The 27,349-nt window shown below is 46.4% G+C and overlaps 1 protein-coding gene across 3 annotated transcripts in view; it reads left to right on the forward strand.

Annotated features, from left to right (window-relative positions):
• Positions 1-27,349, forward strand: part of LOC140195254 (uncharacterized) — a 170,231-nt gene that overhangs the window by 90,337 nt on the left and 52,545 nt on the right. Inside the window, exons 28-40 of one of the 3 annotated variants that reach the window (XM_072253303.1) lie at positions 3,330-3,514; positions 9,412-9,469; positions 10,415-10,599; positions 11,521-11,701; positions 12,795-12,979; positions 13,900-14,080; positions 15,176-15,360; positions 16,281-16,461; positions 17,557-17,741; positions 18,662-18,842; positions 19,939-20,123; positions 21,044-21,224; positions 22,305-22,489. In XM_072253303.1, coding sequence (XP_072109404.1) covers positions 3,330-3,514; positions 9,412-9,469; positions 10,415-10,599; positions 11,521-11,701; positions 12,795-12,979; positions 13,900-14,080; positions 15,176-15,360; positions 16,281-16,461; positions 17,557-17,741; positions 18,662-18,842; positions 19,939-20,123; positions 21,044-21,224; positions 22,305-22,489 — 2,258 coding nt within the window. The remainder of the gene's footprint in view (positions 1-3,329; positions 3,515-9,411; positions 9,470-10,414; positions 10,600-11,520; positions 11,702-12,794; positions 12,980-13,899; positions 14,081-15,175; positions 15,361-16,280; positions 16,462-17,556; positions 17,742-18,661; positions 18,843-19,938; positions 20,124-21,043; positions 21,225-22,304; positions 22,490-27,349) is intronic. The other 2 variants (XM_072253305.1, XM_072253304.1) reach the window with 2 other exon arrangements.

Below are 27,349 nucleotides of genomic sequence, written 5' to 3' on the forward strand. Positions count from 1 at the left end.
AAGTGCAAATAGAATTACTTATAAACCTTTAGAAATTAATGAAACCTTCAAAAGTTCCTATTCTGAACTATATCAATCAGAATCACAAAATGATGTTAATGAGATAGAAAGGTTTTTATCACAAGTAACTCTTCCAAAATTGAATTTGGGAGAACAGAAGGGATTAGATATGCCTTTTACATTAAAAGAGGTTTAAGAAGCTTCAGGATCATTCCAAAGTAATAAATCTCCAGGAGAGGATGGTTTTCCACCTGAATTTTATAAAAAGTTTAAAGATTTATTATTTCCTCCTTTTATGGAGCTAATACGCCAAGCGGAAAAAATACATAAACTCCCAGAATCTTTTTCAACAGCGATTGTAATAGTATTGCCAAAAAAAGATAGAGATCCTTTAAAACCAGCATCATATAGGCCTATTTCTTTGTTGAACACGGATTATAAAATAATAGCAAAAACTTTATCGAATAGATTATCTAAATATTTACCAAAGTATGGATCCCATACATATGGATCAAACAGGATTTATTAAAAATTGACAATTGGCAGATAATGTAACTCGGCTACTCAGTAAAATTCATTTGGCACAAAAAAGGGAGGAAATGAGTATAGTAGTAGCCTTGGATGCGGAAAAAGCATTTGATAGTTTGGAATGGGATTTTTTATTTAAAGTATTAGAAAAATATGGGTTAGGAACACCTTTTATAAACTGGATTAAAACTTTAAATACTAACGCTAATGCTAAAGTAGTGACAAATAGTCAAATTTCAACACCATTCCAGTTAAAAAGGTCAACTAGACAAGGTTGTCCATTATCACCTGCTTTATTTGTACTGGCAATACAGCCATTAGCAGAACTAATCAGAAATGATTCAGATATTAAGGGTTTTAGAGTTAATCAGGAGGAATATAAAATTAACCTATTTGCTGATGATGTTTTGATTTACTTAACAAACCCACAGCATTCGTTATCTAAATTATCTTCTAGATTGGATGAATATGGGAAAGTATCAGGGTATAAAATAAATTGGGATAAAAGTGAAATTTTACCTCTTACTAAAGGAGACTATAGCCAATGTTGATTAGCAACCCAATTTAGATGGCCGATAAATGGTATAAAGTATTTAGGTATAAGACTTGATAATGATGTAAAGAATTTATATAAATCTAATTATTTATCACTATTGAAAAAAATTCAAGAAGATCTTGACAAATGGATGATACTACCAATAACATTAGTGGGTAGAGTCAATGTTGTAAAAATGAATGTATTTCCTAGATTACAGTATTTGTTTCAAACATTACCAATACAATTGCCACAGAAATTTTTTCAACAGTTAAATAAATGTGTGAGAAAATTTCTTTGGAAAGGTAAGATGTCAAGAATATCATTGGAAAAATTGACATGGAAATTTGAGTTAGGAGGGTTACAACTTCCAAACTTTAAGAATTATTATAAAGCAAATCAATTTAGATTTATTGCATCTTTCTTTGATGATCAAAAACCAGCATGGATTAGGATAGAATTAGATAAGATAGGAGAAAATACACCCAAAGATTTTATATATAAATGGGAATCAAAATGGATATAGGAAAAGAAAGAATCTCCTATATTAAAACATTTGATTGATCTATGGAATAAGATAAACATTGATAATGAAATAAAGAAATCTTTATTAGCATGGAGACCTTTGTTCCAAAACAGACTTATTCCTTTTATAATGGATGATCAACTTTTGTATAATTGGTACCAAAAAGGGATTAGATCTATAGGAGAACATTATGAACAAGATATATTGATGTCATTTGAACAACTAAAGAATAAACATAAAATATCAAATAACACTTTCTTTTGTTACCTTCAATTAAGGGTTTATTTAAAAGGCAAACTGGGTCAAACAATGTTTTTGCCAAAACCCAATGAAATTGAAATTTTAATTCAAAAAGGAAAAATTAAAAAAATTATTTCTTGTATGTATAATTTGATTCAAAAACAGACAATTAAACAAAGAATCCACAAATCAAAACAAAAATGGGAAATGGATCTGAATATTATTATTGATGAAACAAATTGGTCAAGACTGTGACTTGACAGTATGACAAATACAATAAACATTTGACTTAGGTTAGTACAATATAATTTTTTACACCAATTATATATTACACTGCAAAAAATAAATAGATTAAATTCAAACTTATCTGATCAATGTTTTCGATATAATCAAGAAATTGGTACTTTCTTACATTCTACTTGGTCTTGTTCTAAAATTCAACCTTTTTGGATAAATTTAAGAGTCTTATTGGAACAAATTAGTGGAACTCAACTTCCACATAACCCCGTATTATTTCTATTAGGTGATATTGAAGGGATAAAACTGAAACTTAAACTGAATAAATATCAGAAAGAATTCATAAAAATTGCATTGGCAGTAGCCAAGAAGGCTATAGCAGTTACTTGGAAATTGGATTCGTATTTAAGTATGAATTGTTGGAACAATGAAATGTCTAGTTCTATTCCACTCGAAAAAATTACTTATAATTTAGGAGATAAATATGATACATTTTTGAATATTTGGCGCCCTTATTTACAAAAGATAGGATGGCATATTTAGTTGCTCCGATGATAAAGATATTGGTCCCTTGGGGAAAGTAATAAATAAATATACTAAATTTATTTTGAATTCCATGGAGCATGTGGAAACCTTCCAATATCCAGGCAGTTCTTCTTTCTTCTTTTTTTCCTTTTTTTTTCAGGTAGGGGTACATATCGGGGGGAAGGGTTAAGGGGAGGGGGGAGGGTAGACATTATTTTTCCATGTAATCACTTCAGAAACTCAATAAAAATTATATTACAAAAAACAATGTGCCGTGGAAAGCTTTCCAGCTGGTTGCACCATCTCGAGTTGTATTTGGTATGCATTCTTCGATAATAAGTTTGTTTTGAACTTTAAATGCTGAAAATATTTGGCAGGTCATTCAGCGTCTGTGGAGGGAGAAAGAGCTGATGTATCAAGTCAATCATAAGAACTGTAAAAGGGAGTTCTGATGAAATAGCTTCCTGTTTTAGTGGAAGTTATTGATCTGAGAGGGAATGGATTTTCTTTCTTCTCATCTGTTGAGTGTTTCCAGAATTTTGTCTTTATTGCTCAGCCATTGGGGAGAGAATGCTTGATTGAGAATGCGAGTAATCGATGGGATTCAATGTCACTAGTAGGGCAATGATGGGCCAAATGGCCCCACCCCAGTCAGCACATGTCTCACATTCCATGCGAAATGGTGATCATCCCCTCTGTGTGTACACTCTCACCACCCCCACCCCACCCCCAACTCAGCTCCAGGCGGAGATCGAGTCCCTGCGCGGTCGACAGGAGGAGACCAGTGCTGAGAACCAGCAGCTCCAAGTGACCAATCAGGAGATGGAGATGCGGCTGGAGGGGATCCAACGGGAGCTGCAGGAGGCTCAGGATCGGCTGGTCATCCTCCAGGAGGAAGCAGCTCACCGGGAGGAGAGAGAGAGGTGAGGGACCCCCACAAACTCCTCTGTGTGTAGATGCACTGTGCACACCATCATACAGTGCACACAGTGTGCACACACGCCAGTGTACACACACTGCTGTACATAGCACACACATATTGCACAGTGTCTATACAGACTTAACACTGTTAAAATACCCTGTACACACCCCTCATACGCTGTCATCATCATCATCAGGTGCCATGCCCAGATTGAGCTTTGACTGCCATGGCCCACACACTCCTGTTTCGGGTCAAGTGGATCAATTCATTTGTATTCATTTCCAGTTCACTGGCTGCTGTTTCCATCATCATTTGTCTTTGTCTTCCTCTTGCTTTCTTCCCTTCAATCTTTCCCATAATTACCGTGCATTCTAACTCCTCGTTCCTAATCACATGTCTAATGAAGTTATGTTGCCTTTTCATAATCTCATACATTATTTCTCTTTTTGTGTTTGCTCTGTTCATGACATCCTCATTAGATATTCGTTTTGTCCATGATGCTCTTTTCATCCTCCTCAAAAACCACATCTCTGCTGCTTCAATTCGTTTCCTCATGTTACTAGATATTGTCCAACATTCTGACCCATATAACATAACTGGATAAACGTACGTAAAGGGGTTTCGACTTTTATGTTACTGCGGAGGCTAATTAAAATGGCGTCTTTGTTATGTTAATCTGGGGAATGCGGCTTTGTTGTGTTAAACGTTGAGAAAGTTTTCACTAGCAGCTTATTTTGGTTTAGAGGGTGATAAGAAATACGTTATTAACCAATTGGGATAGTTGTTATGGTTTTGGTGTATTTGAAGATACTGTATGCGCGGGGTTTTGGGGCAGAAGGCGGGAGAGCGAGACAGAGGATGGACGAGGTGCTGTGAGTCCGCTAACAGGGTTGGACCCCGAGCGGGACGTTCGGCGAGGAGACGGAGACGGACTCGTGTGGAGCGTCTGGTCGACCACCGTTGTTGGTCCCAGGCGGCCGGTCGAGGTGGTCGGAGGGGGTCGTAGGGTGAAGAAGAAGGTCCTTGAGCTCCAACGGTTTTGTGCACGAAGAGATTGAACTTTGATAAGTGTGGCGCCTTTTATTTTCCTTTTATATTTTATTCTCTCTTAATTATATAGTTCCAGTAATATCTATAAACTGTAAATCATTTAATTGCATCTGGTGTATTGTCTGTTATATGGGCGGGGTGGGGTACCTCACACAGCATCCACACAAACTAATTACCCAGTTTGGCGGGGCCGAGGCTGTTTCCCTAGACGACAGCGAGCTGAGCGACCCTGAGGGTGGCCAGGGGGGCTACATTGTGGGGGCTTTGTCCGGGATGCTTTAGTCTGCTGGTATGCTGTGTGGGTGCCCTGTTTAAATCTGTAATGTGTGTCTCTGTGGGTTATTTGCTGTTGATTGCTGTATGCGTTGTGGGTGCGGTCTTTGTTCGAGTTCAGACTGGCATTGACGAGTTGGACGTGGCACTCGGGGCTGTCCATGCGGTTGGGAGAGAGAGGAAAGAGTGGTCTGATTTGGAAGTAGAGTCTGCGAATAAATGTTCTAGCTCTGGCAGGCTCCGCCTGGCACTTGGGATAGTGTCCACCCCAGGAGGGGCGGAGACGTGTGAGACGTGGGCGGAGCGGATCTCTCAGTTGTTAGATGAGTGGCAGTGCTTGGTTGAGGGAGAGCGACAGGGATTGGTTGAAAGTTTGAGTAGGCGGGCTGGTGACGGTGTTAGAGCTGTCAGGTTCACTTACACCGTAGTGACAGCTGTCAGTTATTTGAAAGGGGGGGGAAAGTTTTCAGTGTGTCTTCTCTGGCGAGGAGGGCGACTAAATTGCTTGTAGTGCCAGGGGGATCATTTCAGGGGATCAGTTGTTCAGCTGATCAGAGAGGTGTCGGGAAACTTAGTGGAGGCCCAGTGGGGGGAACGGCTTGAGGTCTCTGGGGAAGCACGTTCCCAGCAATGTACCAATGAACTTCCGCAAGGAAAAGACCCTATTCCTGAAGGCTTAGAGGGGCCACGCCCCAGGGTGTCGCTATGGATAGAGGGAAGCGATGCTAATGCTATCCTCGACCCCGGGGCACAGATCAAGTTGTTGGACAGTTCGTTTTACAACCGGTGTCTGAAGCATTTATCCTTGACAACCGCAAGGGCACTGGAGACTTTGGGTACTAGTGGCAATAGTTATCCAGAAGACTATGATTGGTTAATGACCCTGGAGGTCATGGAGGCATTTTCTGGGCACCCAGCGTGTCGAGTTGCTTCTGAGGACGTGTGTAGCAGCCTTGAGCCAGTACCGAATTTAAACGAGACCCAGCGGTGGTACGGCTTGGGGAAAGTAGCTGAGGGTGAGACCCTCTTAGTAGATGCTCCGAACTACCACGAGGGAGGGGAGTTGACCGCTGAAGACACCTCAGTGAGAGAGAGGTCGCGGCAACTGGACCCTGGCGGCGTGGAAGATGAAGGCAGCGTGTGTGTGGATGATGCGACGTGGTTTAATGTGCTGCATCTGAGGGGTGGATGTTGCCAGATCCTGAGGAGTGCGGCTGTTGAGCTGAAGGTGGCCTTTACTAGTTCCCTAGGATTCTTCCGATCTGAAAAGATGCTCAAGGACGTATCCGGAGCCCCTGCATCCTTTCCGCGGAGCATGAGGAAGACCATGGGGGATGTGAAGGTGTGTGGAGTTTTGACGTATGTGGATGACCGCCTAGAGCTTGGATTCGCCTGGGGGGACTATGAGGCGAGGCGAGTGGCTGAGCCCGGGCGACCGAAGCGAAGTGTCAAATGTGGAGGAGTTTTTGGCCGGAGGAGTTTAGTGCAATGTGAGGAAAATGACCCGACATACCAGTTGAACTTCCTGGTGTTGGGACAGACGGTGGTGGACCGGGGGATGGAAACCCAGGTCGTCAATCTGAATGAGACACAGGGAAGAGAGGGAATTTGCACCGCACTGCGGTCATATACTGATGAATTAATCCAGCGAGAAGAAACAATGACCTGCCTTCGAAGGGATCAGCAAAAACTCAAGACGTCGATTCAGAACAGATTGGAAGACTTACAAGTTGGGGAAGATCAAGGAAGTGTTCTGACTAAGGTCAACAGAAAACCGAGAGCCCAGGGAAGGGAGTTTGACTACACTCTCGAGGAGGTAAAGAAATGGAGGACAGATCTCGGAAAAGGGAGGCGGACGCTTGAAAGGAACTTGAAGGTGACTATCGTGAGTTTAAATGAAGTGGAAAAACTGAAAGTTGACCTGGAAGACGTTATCAGGAAGAAACAACCGGAGGCTGAACATTCTTTAACTGCTGCTTTTCAGGTCAGGGTGGAAGAAACTGGTGGGGCAACTGCGTCCCAGATTGAGATGGCCAGGAACCCTGAGTCAGAACTGCGGAGGCTGTGGCGAGAGTTGAAGGAGTCCCCGAAGAAGCTGACGTCTCGACTGCAGGAGGCTGAAAGGGTAGCCCCGGCTAAATGTTTCAGTTTGGAGAAACTGAAACAGCAGCTACCGACCGAGGGAATGAGGAAAGATACGGGTTCGAAGGATGATGTGCTGCACATGTGGTACATGCTGCCTTTCGCTAACTTCCCTGTGATTGAGGAAGTGACTTTTGGCTCTTCTCCCACTGAGTCAGGTGTAGTGGGGAGGGCTAGCTGTGGGCAGTCTGAGTTACGGCAGGACCAAGAAGGAGGAGGAGAGGGGCCCCAGACACGGGACAGGGGGCTCCGAGCTGTAGTGGTGGCCTGAGTGAGAGAGGAGTTGGCAAGCAGGCTCGAGGTATCCCTAGTAGTGTCTGAGCCTTTTGGGTTTAGGTGAGGGGGTACGGAGGTCTCGGAGGGTTAAGAAGCTCCCAGATAGGTTGGCCTATTTAGCGCCCGTGGGACGGGAGTAAGGTCAACTGTTTGGGGAGCACTGTCACTGTGTGTATCTGTGTATGTGTGTGTTGTGTGTCTGTAGGACTGGGTGGCGAGTTATTTAGAAGTCATGAGGACATGACTTTATTTGGTGGGGGGAGAGTGTAAGGGGGTTTCAATTTTTTATGTTACTGCGGAGGCTAATTAAAATGGCGTCTTTGTTATGTTAATCTGGGGAATGCGGCTTTGTTGTGTTAAATGTTGAGAAAGTTTTCACTAGCAGCTTATTTTGGTTTAGAGGGTGATAAGAAATACGTTATTAACCAATTGGGATAGTTGTTATGGTTTTGGTGTATTTGAAGATACTGTATGCGCGGGGTTTTGGGGCAGAAGGCGGGAGATCGAGACAGAGGATGGACGAGGTGCTGTGAGTCCGCTAACGGGGTCGGACCCCGAGCGGGACGTTCGGCGAGGAGACGGAGACGGACTCGTGTGGAGCGTCTGGTCGACCACCGTTGTTGGTCCCAGGCGGCCGGTCGAGGTGGCCCGAGGGGGTCGCAGGGTGAAGAAGAAGGTCCTTGAGCTCCAACAGTTTTGTGCACGAAGAGATTGAACTTTGATAAGTGTGGCGCCTTTTATTTTCCTTTTATATTTTATTCTCTTTTAATTATATAGTTCCAGTAATATCTATAAATTGTAAATCATTTAATTGCATCTGGTGTATTGTCTGTTATTTGGGCGGGGTGGGGTACCTCACACAGCATCCACACAAACGAATTATCCAGTTTGGCGGGGCTGAGGCTGTTTCCCTAGACGACAGCGAGCTGAGCGACCCTGAGGGTGGCCAAGGGGGCTACATGTAATATTTCAGTACTCTGAGGCAGGTTGTCATGCCTAGTTTAGTGTTGGTCAGTATACTCTTCATTTTCATAAAGGTGTCTTTTGCCATCCCTATTCTTCTTTTGATGTCCATGTCGCACCTGCCATCTGATGTCACCCAGCTTCCTACGTAGCAAAAGTTCTGTACTTATTTTATGTCTTCCCTGTTTATTCTCAGCCTGCAGATAGGATTCTCCTTCTTTTTGGATATCACCATACAATTGTCTTTTTGCAATTGATAGACCTATTTTGCATTTTCTACAACTATATCAATTAAGTTTTGTAGTTCTTCCTGCATACTTGCAATTAACACAGTGTCATCCACATATCTAAAATTATTGATGTTTTCACCGCCAACTTTGATTCCCAAGATGTCTCTTAGTTTTTCTAATATTGTTTCACTGTACACATTAAACAAATCAGCGGAGAAAACACACCCTTGTCTAATGCCTCTCTTGATTTTTGTAAACTGACTCACTTCTCCATCTATACTTACAGCAGCAGTTTGTTCCCAGTACAGATTTCTGATTAGGTGGAGGTCTTTTGAATCTAGATCTAGAGTTTCCTGTAATATTTCAAATAACTTATTGTGCTTCACTTTAGCAAATGCTTTTGTGTAGTCGATAAAACAAACAAATTTTTTTGCATTTGAATAGCTCGTTCTGATGGTGTCCTTAACATCAATATCACGTTTCTTGTACCTTTGTCTTTCACAAAACCACATTGTTCTTTACACATTTCAGCTTGTTTCTTACTTTTAGCTCTTGTCATCAAAGTTCTTAGAAGTATCTTGGTGATATGACTCATTAAACTTATGGTCCTATGTAATTCACATTCTATTGCTCCAGGTTTCTTAGGAAGAATGATAAATACTGATTCATATGCTGTATATGGTGCATACACACTACATACTGAGCACAGGCATCATGGGACTTGGCGTGTTGCGTACAGGCTTAATACTGTGCAGAGAGCCACCGTACAGTGTGTGCTGTCACTGTTTATGGTCCACAGAATGTACAAACACACACACACACACTCACTTTGTTCATCATATGCACAGCCAGCACTGTACACACACTCTAAACACAAGCAGTAAAATATAACAGTTAATAGTAAATACAGTTTGTGGCCCACCTCACTGATTCTGACCCTCTCTCCCTCTCTGTCTGATTACAGACAGTCAGGTCACCCTGCAGACGGTGTGGGACCATGTTCTAATGAAGCTTTCCAGCAGGTAAGGTCGGTGCCGGCCACAGTATTGGGCAAAGTTCTGGGAAAGCAGGAGAAATCGGTCTTTAAGGAGACCAGGCTGATCAGAGGCCTTGAAAAGTTCATTGCCGATTGAACAACTAGATTCAATTTTTTCCTTGAGTCTCGATGAGGGGAGAGTAGTTAATGTTGTCTACAGGGACTTTATCAGTATATTTGACAAAGTCCCACAGATCAGATTGATGAGAGACATAGAAGGACAATGGATGGTGGAGATGGATGGAAGTTTGTGTCACCAGTACAATACAATAGTTAATTATTAATGTGACAGTCAGCATCCGGAGGGGAGTGTGTGAAGAGTGTTCGATGAGGCCCTCCATACTCCAGGCCAGTTCATCGGTGACTTGGAGTTGATTCCTGGGTATGATGAAATGTTCGGCCAATTGTAGGAAAATGCAGGAGTGATGAACCCCATCATTTTGAAACACTGGCATCCCCTCAGCTCTGAATCCTGGGCCTCTGAACCTCCTCTGCAACAAGATCCTTAGTTTCCTCACTGGAAGACCAAAGTCCATGCTGATCTGAAATAACATCTCCTCTGGTCTCATGATCAACACTGGCACACCTCAAGGAAGCATTCTTAGCCCAGTGCTCTACTCTCTCTACACCCACGACTGCGTAGCAATGCTCAGCTTCCTGTTTTAGTGGAAGTAATCGATCTGAGAAGGAATGGTTTTTCTCTATCCTCATCTGTTGAGTGTTTCCAGAATTTTGTCTTTATTTCTGGGCCTTTGGGGAGAGAAAGCCAGGTTGAGAATGCGAGTAATCAATGGGATTCAATGTCACTAGTATAGCAATGATGGGCCAAATAGCCCCACCCTAGTCAGCACATGTCTCACATTCCAAGCGAAATGGTGACAATCCCCTCTGTGTGTACACTCCCACCACCCCCACCCCACCCCCAACTCAGCTCCAGGTGGAGATCGAGTCCCTGCGTGGTCAACAGGAGGAGACCAGTGCTGAGAACCAGCAGCTCAAGGTGACCAATCAGGAGATGGAGACGCGGCTGGAGGAGATCCAACGGGAGCTGCAGGAGGCTCAGGATCGGCTGGTCACCCTCCAGGAGGAAGCAGCTCATCGGGAGGAGAAGGAAGGGTGAGGGACTCCTTGGATGAGTTGTCACATGGTATACTTTCTTGCCAGTTTTTCCCAATCCTGCTGTGCCCAAATTTTCCTCCAGGGATTGACGGACAAACTATTCTCTGCTTCCTGATCAACTCTCTTGACTGACAGAGTAACACATTTTTAATTTCCCTCCCTGTTCTAATTCCGACTTTATGATCCATTCCCCCCTCTCTTGCCAAAATGAGGCCATTATCATGTTGAGAAACAACACCTCATATTCCATCTGGGACGCATCCAACCTGGTGGTGTGAACATTGATTTCTCTAAGATCCAGATACTTCTCCCCACTCCTTCCATCTCCCTTCATCCATTCCTCATTCTGATCCCCTGTCACCCTGTCTCTTCTCCTTACTGCCATCTCCTCCATTGGGCATCTCTCCTCATCCCTTTCTCCCATGGTTCATTCTCCTCTCCCGTCAATCTCTTCTTCTTCAACCTTGTACCTTTTGACCTATCTCCTCCCAGCTTCTTACTTCATCACATCTTTCCCCTCAACTGCTCTCTGCTATTACCTGCTAGCATTTACTCCTTCCCATCCCCCACCTTTTTATTCTGGTGTCTTCCCCTACCTTTCCAGGCCTTAAAAGGGTCTGGATTTGAAATGTCGACTGTCTATTTCCCTGTCTGTCCTGCTGAGTTCCTCCAGCATTTTGTGCGTTTCCCAGAATAACCTTCACTCCTGTTGTGTTGGATTTCTGTTTCCTCTCTGTTTTTGGCCTCGTGATCTTTCCAGGTGAATCACAATGTCTCCATACTCTCCTGTGGGGGCGAAGCTCCCTCTGATCATGTGATCACCCTCCCAGCCAATAGATGGCCACCATCATCACTGGTCATCATACACTCACGGCCATTGAGTTATCCTGTCCTCCCTCTGTCACCTCTGCTCCGCAGGCTCCAGAGAACTCGTTCCATTCGACGCCGAGCCGTTCGCGACAAACCGGACACGGCGGGAGAGGAGTCTGGACTGAGGGTCGAGGGTCAGGACGTGTCCCCAGGAGCAGGTGGAGATGTGGCCCATGAGGAGACGGAGGCTGCCTCAGCAAGATATGAGGCAGCGGAAAAAATTGAAGAGGTACCTGATCCCCTGAGTCAGACCCCTGGTCAGACCCCGTCGGGACTTGCTTCCATGGTGTTGTTCCCAGTGAGACACTGTGATCAGATCACAAATCAGAGAGAGGGCATCTCAGCTGTAATACAACGGTCCCCATTGAGAACACAGCCACCAGACTTGAAGATAGTTGGATTTGGGCGACTCAAAGTCAAACTTACACATCAGCCATTTGCCCCTTAGGTTGAGTGACAGCAGAACCAGAGTTCGTAGGTTAGGGGTGAAAAGTGAATTGTTTCAGAGGAAGATGAGGGGGAAACTCCTCACTCAGAGGAGGTGAGTGTGTGGAATGAGCTGCCAGAGGAGGTGTAGGATGCTGGTTTGATTACAACACTTACCTGAAATTTGGATAGGTACGTGGATGGGAGGGGTATGAGAGATACCATCCTGGGGCGTGTAGATGGGACGCGGTAGAAGATCAGATCGGCATGAACTAGATGGTCTGAAAGGCCTGTTTAAGTGATGTAGTGGTCTTTGACTATTAATCTGAAGTCGAATGGATTACCATCTGATACTAGTCCTTGTGTGCTCAGATGCAATGAAAAACTTACCTTCTGCAGCATCACAGACACAGAGCATCAGAGACACGACATTCACAAGATTATATCAATTAGACATAAATTATACAAAATTGTACAAGAAAGAACAACAGCCTCTTACATTCGTGTACTTTAGAACTGTTGCTCCAGACCGTGATGGGACCGGTCAGGACACTTTCAACAGGACCTGTAGAAGTTTGTTAGAGTGTTCAGTGACCAGACAAATCTCCTTAAAATTCATAAACTTCAGAGTAATTAAGAACAGACAGAGAGGGAAAAATCGAGATAGGAAGGAAAAGAGAGAGAGACAGTGGGGGGAAGGAAGTCATAGGACAGGAGAGGGATAAAATGGAGAGGAGGGAGAGGAGGAGAGAGAGATCAATTTGGAAGGAGAGTGGCAGGTGGTGGTGGTAGTTTCAGGTAACGTTCTTGTTCTGATTTGTCTTTTTAATGTGTGTTCCCTGGACCTGCAGTTTCAGGCAGAGATGATTGTCATTCTGTGTTCTCTCCCACTCCAGCTCCAGGCAGAGATCGAGTCCCTGCGCGGTCAACAGGAGGAGACCAGCGCTGAGAACCAGCAGCTCAAAATGACCAATCAGGAGATGGAGATGCGGCTGGAGGGGATCCAACGGGAGCTGCAGGAGGCTCAGGATCGGCTGGTCACCCTCCAGGAGGAAGCAGCTCAGCAGGAGGAGAAGGAAGGGTGAGGGACTCCTTGGAAGAGTTGTCACATGGTATACTTTCTTAGCAGTTTTTCCCAATCCGGCTGTGCCCAACTTTTCCCTCAGGGATTGATGGACATATTCTCTGCTTTGTGATATACTGTCTTGAATGACAGAGTAATCCGTCTTTAATTTCACTCCCTGTTTCAATTCCGACTTCATGATCCACTCCCCCCTCTCCTGCCAAAATGAGGCCATTATCATGTTGAGAAGCAACACCTCGTATTCCATCTAGGAAGCATCCAACCTGGTGGTGTGAACATAGATTTCTCTAAGATCCAGTTACTCCTACCCCTTCCTTCCATCTCCCTTCATCCATTCCTCATTCTGATCCCCTGTCACCCTGTCTCTTCTCCCCACTGCCCATCGCCTCCATTGGATACCTCTCCTCCATTCCTTTCTCCCATGGTTCGTTCTCCTCTTTATCAGATCATTTCTTCTTCAACCTTGTACCTTTTGACCTGACAGCTCCTAGCCTCTCACTTCATCACATCTTTCCCCTCATCTGCTCTCTCCTATCACCTGCTAGCATATACTCCTTCCCATCCCCCACCTTTTTATTCTGGTGTCTTCCCCTACCTTTCCAGGCCTTGAAAGGGTCTGGATTTGAAATGTCGACTGTCTATTCCCCTGTCTGTCCTGCTGAGTTCCTCCAGCATTTTGTGCGTTTCCCAGAATAACCTTCACTCCTGTTGTGTTGGATTTCTGTTTCCTCTCTGTTTTTGGCCTCGTGGTCTTTCCAGGTGAATCACAATGTCTCCATACTCTCCTGTGGGGGCGAAGCGCCCTCTGATCATGTGATAATCCTCCCAGCCAATAGATGGCCACCATCATCACTGGTCAGCATACACTCACGTCCATTGACTTATCTTGTTCTCCCTCTGTCATCTCTGCTCCGCAGGCTCCAGAGAACTCGTTCCATTCGACGCCGAGCCGTTCGTGACAAACCGGACACTCCGGGAGAGGAGTCTGGACTGAGGGTCGAGGGTCAGGACGTGACGCCAGGAGCAGGTGGAAATGTGGCCCATGAGGAGACAGAGGCTGCCTCAGCAAGAGATGAGGCAGCGGAGAAAATTGAAGAGGTAGCTGATCCCCTGAGTCAGACCCTGGTCAGACCCTGTCGGGACTTGCTTCCATGGTGTTGATCCCAGTGAGACACTGTGATCAGATCACAAATCAGAGAGAGGGCATCTCAGCTGTAATACAACGGTCCCCATTGGGAACACAGCCACCAGACTTGAAGATAGTTGGAGTTGGGCAACTCAAAGTCAAACTTACACATCAGCCTTTTGCCCCTTAGGTTGAGTGACAGCAGAACCAGAGTTTATAGGTTAGGGGTGAAAAGTGAATTGTTTCAGAGGGAGATGAGGGGGAAACTCCTCACTCAGAGGGAGGTGAGTGTGTGGAATGAGCTGCCAGGGGAGGTGTAGGATGCTGGTTTGATTACAACACTTACCTGAAATTTGGATAGGTACGTGGATGGGAGGGGTACCAGAGATACCATCCTGGGGCGTGTAGATGGGACGCGGTAGAAGATCAGGTCGGCATGAACTAGATGGTCTGAAGGGCCTGTTTATGTGATGTAGTGGTCTTTGACTCTATGAATCTGAAGTTGAGTGGATTACCATCTGCACTAGTCCCTGTGTGCTCAGATACAATGAAAAACTTACCTTCTGCAGCATCACAGACACAGAGTGTCAGAGACACGACATTCACAAGATTAACATCAATTAGACATAAATTATACAAAATTGTACAAGAAAGAACAACAGCCTCTTACATTCGTGTACTTTAGAACTGTTGCTCCAGACCGTGATGGGACCGGTCAGGACACTTTCAACAGGACCTGTAGAAGTTTGTTAGAGAGTTCAGTGACCAGACAAATCTCCTTAAAATTCATAAACTTCAGAGTAATTAAGAACAGACAGAGAAGGAAAAATCGAGATAGGAAGGAAAAGAGAGAGAGACAGTGGGGGGAAGGAAGTCATAGGACAGGAGAGGGATAAAATGGAGAGGAGGGAGAGGAGGAGAGAGAGATCAATTTGGAAGGAGAGTGGCAGGTGGTGGTGGTAGTTTCAGGTAACATTCTTGTTCTGATTTGTCTTTTTAATGTGTGTTCCCTGGACCTGCAGTTTCAGGCAGAGATGATTGTCATTCTGTGTTCTCTCCCACTCCAGCTCCAGGCAGAGATCGAGTCCCTGCGCGGTCAACAGGAGGAGACCAGCGCTGAGAACCAGCAGCTCAAAGTGACCAATCAGGAGATGGAGATGCGGCTGGAGGGGATCCAACGGGAGCTGCAGGAGGCTCAGGATCGGCTGGTCACCCTCCAGGAGGAAGCAGCTCACCAGGAGGAGAAGGAAGGGTGAGGGTCTCCTTGGAAGAGTTGTCACATGGTATTATTTCTTAGCAGTTTTTCCCAATCCGGCTGTGCCCAACTTTTCCCTCAGGGATTGATGGACATATTCTCTGCTTTGTGATATACTGTCTTGAATGACAGAGTAATCCGTCTTTAATTTCACTCCCTGTTTCAATTCCGACTTCATGATCCACTCCCCCCTCTCCTGCCAAAATGAGGCCATTATCATGTTGAGAAGCAACACCTCGTATTCCATCTAGGAAGCATCCAACCTGGTGGTGTGAACATAGATTTCTCTAAGATCCAGTTACTCCTACCCCTTCCTTCCATCTCCCTTCATCCATTCCTCATTCTGATCCCCTGTCACCCTGTCTCTTCTCCCCACTGCCCATCGCCTCCATTGGATACCTCTCCTCCATTCCTTTCTCCCATGGTTCGTTCTCCTCTTTATCAGATCATTTCTTCTTCAACCTTGTACCTTTTGACCTGACAGCTCCTAGCCTCTCACTTCATCACATCTTTCCCCTCATCTGCTCTCTCCTATCACCTGCTAGCATATACTCCTTCCCATCCCCCACCTTTTTATTCTGGTGTCTTCCCCTACCTTTCCAGGCCTTGAAAGGGTCTGGATTTGAAATGTCGACTGTCTATTCCCCTGTCTGTCCTGCTGAGTTCCTCCAGCATTTTGTGCGTTTCCCAGAATAACCTTCACTCCTGTTGTGTTGGATTTCTGTTTCCTCTCTGTTTTTGGCCTCGTGGTCTTTCCAGGTGAATCACAATGTCTCCATACTCTCCTGTGGGGGCGAAGCGCCCTCTGATCATGTGATAATCCTCCCAGCCAATAGATGGCCACCATCATCACTGGTCAGCATACACTCACGTCCATTGACTTATCTTGTTCTCCCTCTGTCATCTCTGCTCCGCAGGCTCCAGAGAACTCGTTCCATTCGACGCCGAGCCGTTCGTGACAAACCGGACACTCCGGGAGAGGAGTCTGGACTGAGGGTCGAGGGTCAGGACGTGACGCCAGGAGCAGGTGGAAATGTGGCCCATGAGGAGACAGAGGCTGCCTCAGCAAGAGATGAGGCAGCGGAGAAAATTGAAGAGGTAGCTGATCCCCTGAGTCAGACCCTGGTCAGACCCTGTCGGGACTTGCTTCCATGGTGTTGATCCCAGTGAGACACTGTGATCAGATCACAAATCAGAGAGAGGGCATCTCAGCTGTAATACAACGGTCCCCATTGGGAACACAGCCACCAGACTTGAAGATAGTTGGAGTTGGGCAACTCAAAGTCAAACTTACACATCAGCCTTTTGCCCCTTAGGTTGAGTGACAGCAGAACCAGAGTTTATAGGTTAGGGGTGAAAAGTGAATTGTTTCAGAGGGAGATGAGGGGGAAACTCCTCACTCAGAGGGAGGTGAGTGTGTGGAATGAGCTGCCAGGGGAGGTGTAGGATGCTGGTTTGATTACAACACTTACCTGAAATTTGGATAGGTACGTGGATGGGAGGGGTACCAGAGATACCATCCTGGGGTGTGTAGATGGGACGCGGTAGAAGATCAGGTCGGCATGAACTAGATGGTCTGAAGGGCCTGTTTATGTGATGTAGTGGTCTTTGACTCTATGAATCTGAAGTTGAGTGGATTACCATCTGCACTAGTCCCTGTGTGCTCAGATACAATGAAAAACTTACCTTCTGCAGCATCACAGACACAGAGTGTCAGAGACACGACATTCACAAGATTAACATCAATTAGACATAAATTATACAAAATTGTACAAGAAAGAACAACAGCCTCTTACATTCGTGTACTTTAGAACTGTTGCTCCAGACCGTGATGGGACCGGTCAGGACACTTTCAACAGGACCTGTAGAAGTTTGTTAGAGAGTTCAGTGACCAGACAAATCTCCTTAAAATTCATAAACTTCAGAGTAATTAAGAACAGACAGAGAGGGAAAAATCGAGATAGGAAGGAAAAGAGAGAGAGACAGTGGGGGGAAGGAAGTCATAGGACAGGAGAGGGATAAAATGGAGAGGAGGGAGAGGAGGAGAGAGAGATCAATTTGGAAGGAGAGTGGCAGGTGGTGGTGGTAGTTTCAGGTAACATTCTTGTTCTGATTTGTCTTTTTAATGTGTGTTCCCTGGACCTGCAGTTTCAGGCAGAGATGATTGTCATTCTGTGTTCTCTCCCACTCCAGCTCCAGGCAGAGATCGAGTCCCTGCGCGGTCAACAGGAGGAGACCAGCGCTGAGAACCAGCAGCTCAAAGTGACCAATCAGGAGATGGAGATGCGGCTGGAGGGGATCCAACGGGAGCTGCAGGAGGCTCAGGATCGGCTGGTCACCCTCCAGGAGGAAGCAGCTCACCAGGAGGAGAAGGAAGGGTGAGGGTCTCCTTGGAAGAGTTGTCACATGGTATTATTTCTTAGCAGTTTTTCCCAATCCGGCTGTGCCCAACTTTTCCCTCAGGGATTGATGGACATATTCTCTGCTTTGTGATATACTGTCTTGAATGACAGAGTAATCCGTCTTTAATTTCACTCCCTGTTTCAATTCCGACTTCATGATCCACTCCCCCCTCTCCTGCCAAAATGAGGCCATTATCATGTTGAGAAGCAACACCTCGTATTCCATCTAGGAAGCATCCAACCTGGTGGTGTGAACATAGATTTCTCTAAGATCCAGTTACTCCTACCCCTTCCTTCCATCTCCCTTCATCCATTCCTCATTCTGATCCCCTGTCACCCTGTCTCTTCTCCCCACTGCCCATCGCCTCCATTGGATACCTCTCCTCCATTCCTTTCTCCCATGGTTCGTTCTCCTCTTTATCAGATCATTTCTTCTTCAACCTTGTACCTTTTGACCTGACAGCTCCTAGCCTCTCACTTCATCACATCTTTCCCCTCATCTGCTCTCTCCTATCACCTGCTAGCATATACTCCTTCCCATCCCCCACCTTTTTATTCTGGTGTCTTCCCCTACCTTTCCAGGCCTTGAAAGGGTCTGGATTTGAAATGTCGACTGTCTATTCCCCTGTCTGTCCTGCTGAGTTCCTCCAGCATTTTGTGCGTTTCCCAGAATAACCTTCACTCCTGTTGTGTTGGATTTCTGTTTCCTCTCTGTTTTTGGCCTCGTGGTCTTTCCAGGTGAATCACAATGTCTCCATACTCTCCTGTGGGGGCGAAGCGCCCTCTGATCATGTGATAATCCTCCCAGCCAATAGATGGCCACCATCATCACTGGTCAGCATACACTCACGTCCATTGACTTATCTTGTTCTCCCTCTGTCATCTCTGCTCCGCAGGCTCCAGAGAACTCGTTCCATTCGACGCCGAGCCGTTCGTGACAAACCGGACACTCCGGGAGAGGAGTCTGGACTGAGGGTCGAGGGTCAGGACGTGACGCCAGGAGCAGGTGGAAATGTGGCCCATGAGGAGACAGAGGCTGCCTCAGCAAGAGATGAGGCAGCGGAGAAAATTGAAGAGGTAGCTGATCCCCTGAGTCAGACCCTGGTCAGACCCTGTCGGGACTTGCTTCCATGGTGTTGATCCCAGTGAGACACTGTGATCAGATCACAAATCAGAGAGAGGGCATCTCAGCTGTAATACAACGGTCCCCATTGGGAACACAGCCACCAGACTTGAAGATAGTTGGAGTTGGGCAACTCAAAGTCAAACTTACACATCAGCCTTTTGCCCCTTAGGTTGAGTGACAGCAGAACCAGAGTTTATAGGTTAGGGGTGAAAAGTGAATTGTTTCAGAGGGAGATGAGGGGGAAACTCCTCACTCAGAGGGAGGTGAGTGTGTGGAATGAGCTGCCAGGGGAGGTGTAGGATGCTGGTTTGATTACAACACTTACCTGAAATTTGGATAGGTACGTGGATGGGAGGGGTATGAGAGATACCATCCTGGGGTGTGTAGATGGGACGCGGTAGAAGATCAGGTCGGCATGAACTAGATGGTCTGAAGGGCCTGTTTATGTGATGTAGTGGTCTTTGACTCTATGAATCTGAAGTTGAGTGGATTACCATCTGATACTAGTCCTTGTGTGCTCAGATGCAATGAAAAACTTACCTTCTGCAGCATCACAGACACAGAGCATCAGAGACACGACATTCACAAGATTAACATCAATTAGACATAAATTATACAAAATTGTACAAGAAAGAACAACAGCCTCTTACATTCGTGTACTTTAGAACTGTTGCTCCAGACCGTGATGGGACCGGTCAGGACACTTTCAACAGGACCTGTAGAAGTTTGTTAGAGTGTTCAGTGACCAGACAAATCTCCTTAAAATTCATAAACTTCAGAGTAATTAAGAACAGACAGAGAGGGAAAAATCGAGATAGGAAGGAAAAGAGAGAGAGACAGTGGGGGGAAGGAAGTCATAGGACAGGAGAGGGATAAAATGGAGAGGAGGGAGAGGAGGAGAGAGAGATCAATTTGGAAGGAGAGTGGCAGGTGGTGGTGGTAGTTTCAGGTAACGTTCTTGTTCTGATTTGTCTTTTTAATGTGTGTTCCCTGGACCTGCAGTTTCAGGCAGAGATGATTGTCATTCTGTGTTCTCTCCCACTCCAGCTCCAGGCAGAGATCGAGTCCCTGCGCGGTCAACAGGAGGAGACCAGCGCTGAGAACCAGCAGCTCAAAGTGACCAATCAGGAGATGGAGATGCGGCTGGAGGGGATCCAACGGGAGCTGCAGGAGGCTCAGGATCGGCTGGTCACCCTCCAGGAGGAAGCAGCTCACCAGGAGGAGAAGGAAGGGTGAGGGTCTCCTTGGAAGAGTTGTCACATGGTATTATTTCTTAGCAGTTTTTCCCAATCCGGCTGTGCCCAACTTTTCCCTCAGGGATTGATGGACATATTCTCTGCTTTGTGATATACTGTCTTGAATGACAGAGTAATCCGTCTTTAATTTCACTCCCTGTTTCAATTCCGACTTCATGATCCACTCCCCCCTCTCCTGCCAAAATGAGGCCATTATCATGTTGAGAAGCAACACCTCGTATTCCATCTAGGAAGCATCCAACCTGGTGGTGTGAACATCGATTTCTCTAAGATCCAGTTACTCCTACCCCCTCCTTCCATCTCCCTTCATCCATTCCTCATTCTGATCCCCTGTCACCCTGTCTCTTCTCCCCGCTGCCCATCGCCTCCATTGGATACCTCTCCTCCATTCCTTTCTCCCATGGTTCGTTCTCCTCTTTATCAGATCATTTCTTCTTCAACCTTGTACCTTTTGACCTGACAGCTCCTAGCCTCTCACTGCATCACATCTTTCCCTTCATCTGCTCTCTCCTATCACCTGCTAGCATATACTCCTTCCCATCCCCCACCTTTTTATTCTGGTGTCTTCCCCTACCTTTCCAGGCCTTGAAAGGGTCTGGATTTGAAATGTCGACTGTCTATTCCCCTGTCTGTCCTGCTGAGTTCCTCCAGCATTTTGTGCGTTTCCCAGAATAACCTTCACTCCTGTTGTGTTGGATTTCTGTTTCCTCTCTGTTTTTGGCCTCGTGATCTTTCCAGGTGAATCACAATGTCTCCATACTCTCCTGTGGGGGCGAAGCTCCCTCTGATCATGTGATAATCCTCCCAGCCAATAGATGGCCACCATCATCACTGGTCAGCATACACTCACGGCCATTGACTTATCCTGTCCTCCCTCTGTCACCTCTGCTCTGCAGGCTCCAGAGAACTCGTTCCATTCGACGCCGAGCCGTTCCCGACAAACCGGACACGCCGGAAGAGGAGTCCGGACTGAGGGTTGAGGGTCAGGACGTGACGCCAGGAGCAGGTGGAAATGTGGCCCATGAGGAGACGGAGGCTGCCTCAGTAAGAGATGAGGCAGTGGAGAAAATTGAAGAGGTAGCTGATCCCCTGAGTCAGACCCTGTCGGGACTTGCTTCCATGGTGTTGTTCCCAGTGTAACACTGTGATCAGATCACAAATCAGAGAGAGGGCATCCCAGCTGTAATGCAACGGTCCCCATTGGGAACACAGCCACCAGACTTGAAGATAGTTGGAGTTGGGCAACTCAAAGTCAAACTTACACATCAGCCTTTTGCCCCTTAGGTTGAGTGACAGCAGAACCAGAGTTTATAGGTTAGGGGTGAAAAGTGAATTGTTTCAGAGGAAGATGAGGGGGAAACTCCTCACTCAGAGGGAGGTGAGTGTGTGGAACGAGCTGCCAGAGGAAGTGTAGGATGCTGGTTTGATTACAATACTTACCTGAAATTTGGATAGGTACGTGGATGGGAGCGATACGAGAGATACCATCCTGGGGTGTGTAGATGGGACGCGGTAGAAGATCAGGTCGGCATGAACTAGATGGTCTGAAGGGCTTGTTTATGTGATGTAGTGGTCTTTGACTCTATGAATCTAAAGTTGAGTTGATTACCATCTGAACAACTCCCTGTGTGCTCAGATACAATGAAAAACTTACCTTCTGCAGCATCACAGACACAGAGTGTCAGAGACACGACATTCACAAGATTAACATCAATTAGACATAAATTATACAAAATTGTACAAGAAAGAGCACAATTAGAACAACAGCCTCTTACATTCATGTACTTTAGACCGTGATGGGACCAGTCAGGACACTTTCAACAGGACCTGTAGAAGTTTGTTAGAGTGTTCAGTGACCAGACAAATCTCCTTAAAATTCATAAACTTCAGAGTAATTAAGAACAGAAAGAGAGGGAAAAATCGAGATAGGAAGGAAAAGAGAGAGAGACAGTGGGGGGAAGGAAGTCATAGGACAGGCGAGGGATAAAATGGAGAGGAGCGAGAGGAGGAGAGAGAGATCAATTTGGAAGGCGAGTGGTAGGTAGTGGTAGTAGTTTCAGGTAACGTTCTCGTACTGATTTATCTTCTGATGTGTGTTCCCTGAACCTGCAGCTTCAGACGGAGATAATTGTCATTGTGTGTTCTCTCCCACTCCAGCTCCAGGCGGAGATCGAGTCCCTGCGCGGTCAACAGGAGGAGACCAGCGCTGAGAACCAGCAAATCAAAGTGACCAATCAGGAGATGGAGATGCGGCTGGAGGGGATCCAACGGGAGCTGCAGGAGGCTCAGGATCGGCTGGTCACCCTCCAGGAGGAAGCTGCTCACCGGGAGGAGAGAGAGAGGTGAGGGACGCCCGCAAACTCCTCAGCGTGCAAATACACTGTACACACCATCATACAGTGCACACAGTGTGCACACACACCAGTGTACACACACTGCTGTACATGGCACACACAGATTGCACAGTGTGTATACAGACTTAACACTGTTAAAATACCCTGTACACACCCCTTATACGCTGCATACACACTCACACTGAGCACAGGCATCATGGGACTTGGCGTAGTACATACAGTGGTGCTGTCACTGTGTTTGGTCCACAGACTGTACAAACACCACACACACACACACACACACACACACACACACACATATACACAGTCCATAGTGCTGCAGTATTCACACTGTGCAGAAAGTCACTGTACAGTGTATAAATTCACTGTGCACAACTTAGGCTCACACTGCACACACATAACACACTGTGTACACATCCCGCACTAACACGCTGCAATTGTGAAGATCCCACACATTACGCCCGCCTCTTGTTCATTGTTCACTTGCCCTGTTGCCCTTGCACATCTTCACAAGCTGCATATGCACCTCTGTCCATGGGACACACAACACATGCGCTCTCTTCTGCTGTGGAAGTTGTGGCAAGGTAAGTGTTTAACAGATTATGTACAATCAGCCCAGGCAAGTAAAGACTTGAAGATCTGATCTTCCAATAACACAGCAGGGCACAGGAGAGATTTGCCATGAGGGTACAAAGTAAAAGAGGAACAAAGAAGATATAAGCCACACATATCAAATAGCAGGCAAATATTTTAATAGCATCAAAATATCTTCACCTGTTAGTCTGTAGTTTCTATAGATAATTGTGAATTCTATTGTGAATGGTGACTGTTCTTACAAGTAAGAAATTTGCGAACACACCCATCAATATCTGTAACTGCCAGTCAATTCTGAATAAAAATTCTGGGTGTGCAGTAGTTATCGGATACAGCTAAGAGAATTGGAAATTAGAGTTCAAAACCTGAAACCACACACTGTGTAAAAACAAACCCATTCTACACACCCAGCACTCTCTGTGTAAAAACAAACCCCATTCCACACACCCACCACTCTCTGTGTAAAAACAAACCCCATTCCACACACCCACCACTCTCCGTGTAAAAACATACCCCGTTCCGCACACCCACCACTCTCTGTGTAAAACCAAACCCCGTTCCACACACCCACCACTCTCTGTGTAAAAACAAACCCCATTCCACACACCCACCACTCTCTGTGTAAAAACAAACCCCGTTCCACACACCCAGCACTCTCTGTGTAAAAACAAACCCCATTCCACACACCCACCACTCTCTGTGTAAAAACAAACCCCGTTCCACACACCCACCTCTATCTGTGTAAAACCAAACACCGTTCCACACACCCACCACTCTCTGTGTAAAAACAAACCCCTTTCCACACACCCACCACTCTCTTTGTAAAAACAAACCCCGTTCCACACACCCACCACTCTCTGTGTAAAAACAAACCCCGTTCCACACACCCACAACCCTGTTCCACACACCCACCACTCTCTGTGTAAAAACAAACCTCATTCCACACACCCACCACTCTCTGTGTAAAAACATACCCCGTTCCAGACACCCACAATCCTGTTCCACACACCCACCACTCTCTGTGTAAAAACAAACCCCGTTCCACACACCCAGCACTCTCTGTGTAAAAACAAACCCCGTTCCACACACCCACCACTCTCAGTGTAAAAACAAACCCCGTTCCACACACCCACCACTATCTGTGTAAAAACAAACCCCGTTCCACACACCCACAACCCTGCTCCACACACCCACCACTCTCTGTGTAAAAACAAACACCGTTCCACACACCCAGCACTCTCTGTGTAAAAACAAACCCCGTTCCAAACACCCACCACTCTCTGTGTAAAAACAAACCCCGTTCCACACACCCAGCACTCTCTGTGTAAAAACAAACCCCGTTCCACACACCCAGCACTCTCTGTGTGAAAACAAACCCCGTTCCACACACCCAGCACTCTCTGTGTGAAAACAAACCTCGTTCCACACACCCACCACTCTCTGTGTAAAAACAAACCCCATTCCACACACCCACCACTCTCTGTGTAAAAACAAACCCATTCCACACACCCACCACTCTCTGTGTAAAAACAAACCCCGTTCCACACACCCACCACTCTCTGTGTAAAAACAAACCCCGTTCCACACACCCACCACTCTCTGTGTAAAAACAAACCCCGTTCCACACACCCACCACTCTCTGTGTAAAAACAAACCCCATTCCACACACCCACCACTCTCTGTGTAAAAACAAACCCCGTTCCACACACCCACAACCCTGTTCCACACACCCACCACTCTCTGTGTAAAAACAAACCTCATTCCACACACCCAGCACTCTCTGTGTAAAACCAAACCCCATTCCACACACCCAGCACTCTCTGTGTAAAAACAAACCCCGTTCCACACACCCACCACTCTCTGTGTAAAAACAAACCCCATTCCACACACCCACCACTCTCTGTGTAAAAACAAACCCCGTTCCGCACACCCACCACTCTCTGTGTAAAAACAAACCCCGTTCCACACACCCACCACTCTCTGTGTAAAAACAAACCCCGTTCCGCACACCCACCACTCTCTGTGTAAAAACAAACCCCGTTCCACACACCCACCACTCTCTGTGTAAAAACAAACCCCTTTCCACACACCCACCACTCTCTGTGTAAAAACAAACCCCGTTCCACACACCCACCTCTCTCTGTGCAAAAACAAACCCCGTTCCACACACCCACCACTCTCTGTGTAAAACCAAACCCCGTTCCACACACCCAGCACTCTCTATGTAAAAACAAACCCCGTTCCACACACCCAGCACTCCATGTGTAAAACCAAACCCCGTTCCACACACCCACCACTCTCTGTGTAAAACCAAACCCCGTTCCACACACCCACCACTCTCTGTGTAAAAACAAACCCCGTTTCACACACCCACCACTCTCTGTGTAAAACCAAACCCCGTTCCACACACCCACCTCTCTCTGTGTAAAACCAAACCCCGTTCCACACACCCACCACTCTCTGTGTAAAAACAAACCCCGTTCCACACACCCACAACCCTGTTCCACACACCCACCACTCTCTGTGTAAAAACAAACCCCGTTCCACACACCCAGCACTCTCTGTGTAAAAACAAACCCCGTTCCACACACCCACCACTCTCTGTGTAAAAACAAACCCCGTTCCACACACCCACCACTCTCTGTGTAAAAACAAACCCCGTTCCACACACCCACAACCCTGTTCCACACACCCACCACTCTCTGTGTAAAAACAAACCCCGTTCCACACACCCAGCACTCTCTGTGTAAAAACAAACCCCGTTCCACACACCCACCACTCTCTGTGTAAAAACAAACCCCGTTCCACACACCCACCACTCTCTGTGTAAAAACAAACCCCGTTCCACACACCCAGCACTCTCTGTGTGAAAACAAACCCCGTTCCACACACCCAGCACTCTCTCTGTGAAAAGAAACCTCGTTCCACACACCCACCACTCTCTGTGTAAAAACAAACCCCATTCCACACACCCACCACTCTCTGTGTAAAAACAAACCCATTCCACACACCCACCACTCTCTGTGTAAAAACAAACCCCGTTCCACACACCCACCACTCTCTGTGTAAAAACAAACCCCGTTCCACACACCCACCACTCTCTGTGTAAAAACAAACCCCATTCCACACACCCACCACTCTCTGTGTAAAAACAAACCCCGTTCCACACACCCACAACCCTGTTCCACACACCCACCACTCTCTGTGTAAAACCAAACTCCATTCCACACACCCAGCACTCTCTGTGTAAAAACAAACCCCGTTCCACACACCCACCACTCTCTGTGTAAAAACAAACCCCATTCCACACACCCACCACTCTCTGTGTAAAAACAAACCCCGTTCCACACACCCACCACTCTCTGTGTAAAAACAAACCCCGTTCCACACACCCACCACTCTCTTTGTAAAAACAAACACCGTTCCACACACCCACCACTCTCTGTGTAAAAACAAACCCCGTTCCACACACCCACCACTCTCTGTGTAAAAACAAACCCCATTCCACACACCCACCACTCTCTGTGTAAAAACAAACCCCGTTCCACACATCCAGCACTCTCTGTGTAAAAACAAACCCCATTCCATACACCCAGCACTCTCTGTGTAAAAACAAACCCCATTCCACACACCCAGCACTCTCTGTGTAAAAACAAACCCCGTTCCACACACCCAGCACTCTCTGTGTAAAAACAAACCCCGTTCCACACACCCACCACTCTCTGTGTAAAAACAAACCCCGTTCCACACACCCACCACTCTCTGTGTAAAAACAAACCCCGTTCCACACACCCACCACTCTCTGTGTAAAAACAAACCCCGTTCCACACACCCACCACTCTCTGTGTAAAAACAAACCCCGTTCCACACACCCACCACTCTCTGTGTAAAAACAAACCCCGTTCCACACACCCACCACTCTCTGTGCAAAAACAAACCCCGTTCCACACACCCAGCACTCTCTGTGTAAAAACAAACCACATTCCACACACCCACCACTCTCTGAGTAAAAACAAACCCCGTTCCACACACCCACCACTGTCTGTGTAAAAACAAACCCCGTTCCACACACCCACCACTCTCTGTGTAAAAATAAACCCGTTCCACACACCCACCACTCTCTGTGTAAAAACAAACCCCGTTCCACACACCCACCACTCTCTGTGTAAAAACAAACCCCGTTCCACACACCCACCACTCTCTGTGTAAAAACAAACCCCGTTCCACACACCCACCACTCTCTGTGTAAAAACA

The sequence above is a fragment of the Mobula birostris genome, chromosome 3 (genome assembly GCF_030028105.1).
Source record: "Mobula birostris isolate sMobBir1 chromosome 3, sMobBir1.hap1, whole genome shotgun sequence".
NCBI classification, from domain to species: Eukaryota; Metazoa; Chordata; class Chondrichthyes; order Myliobatiformes; family Myliobatidae; genus Mobula; species Mobula birostris.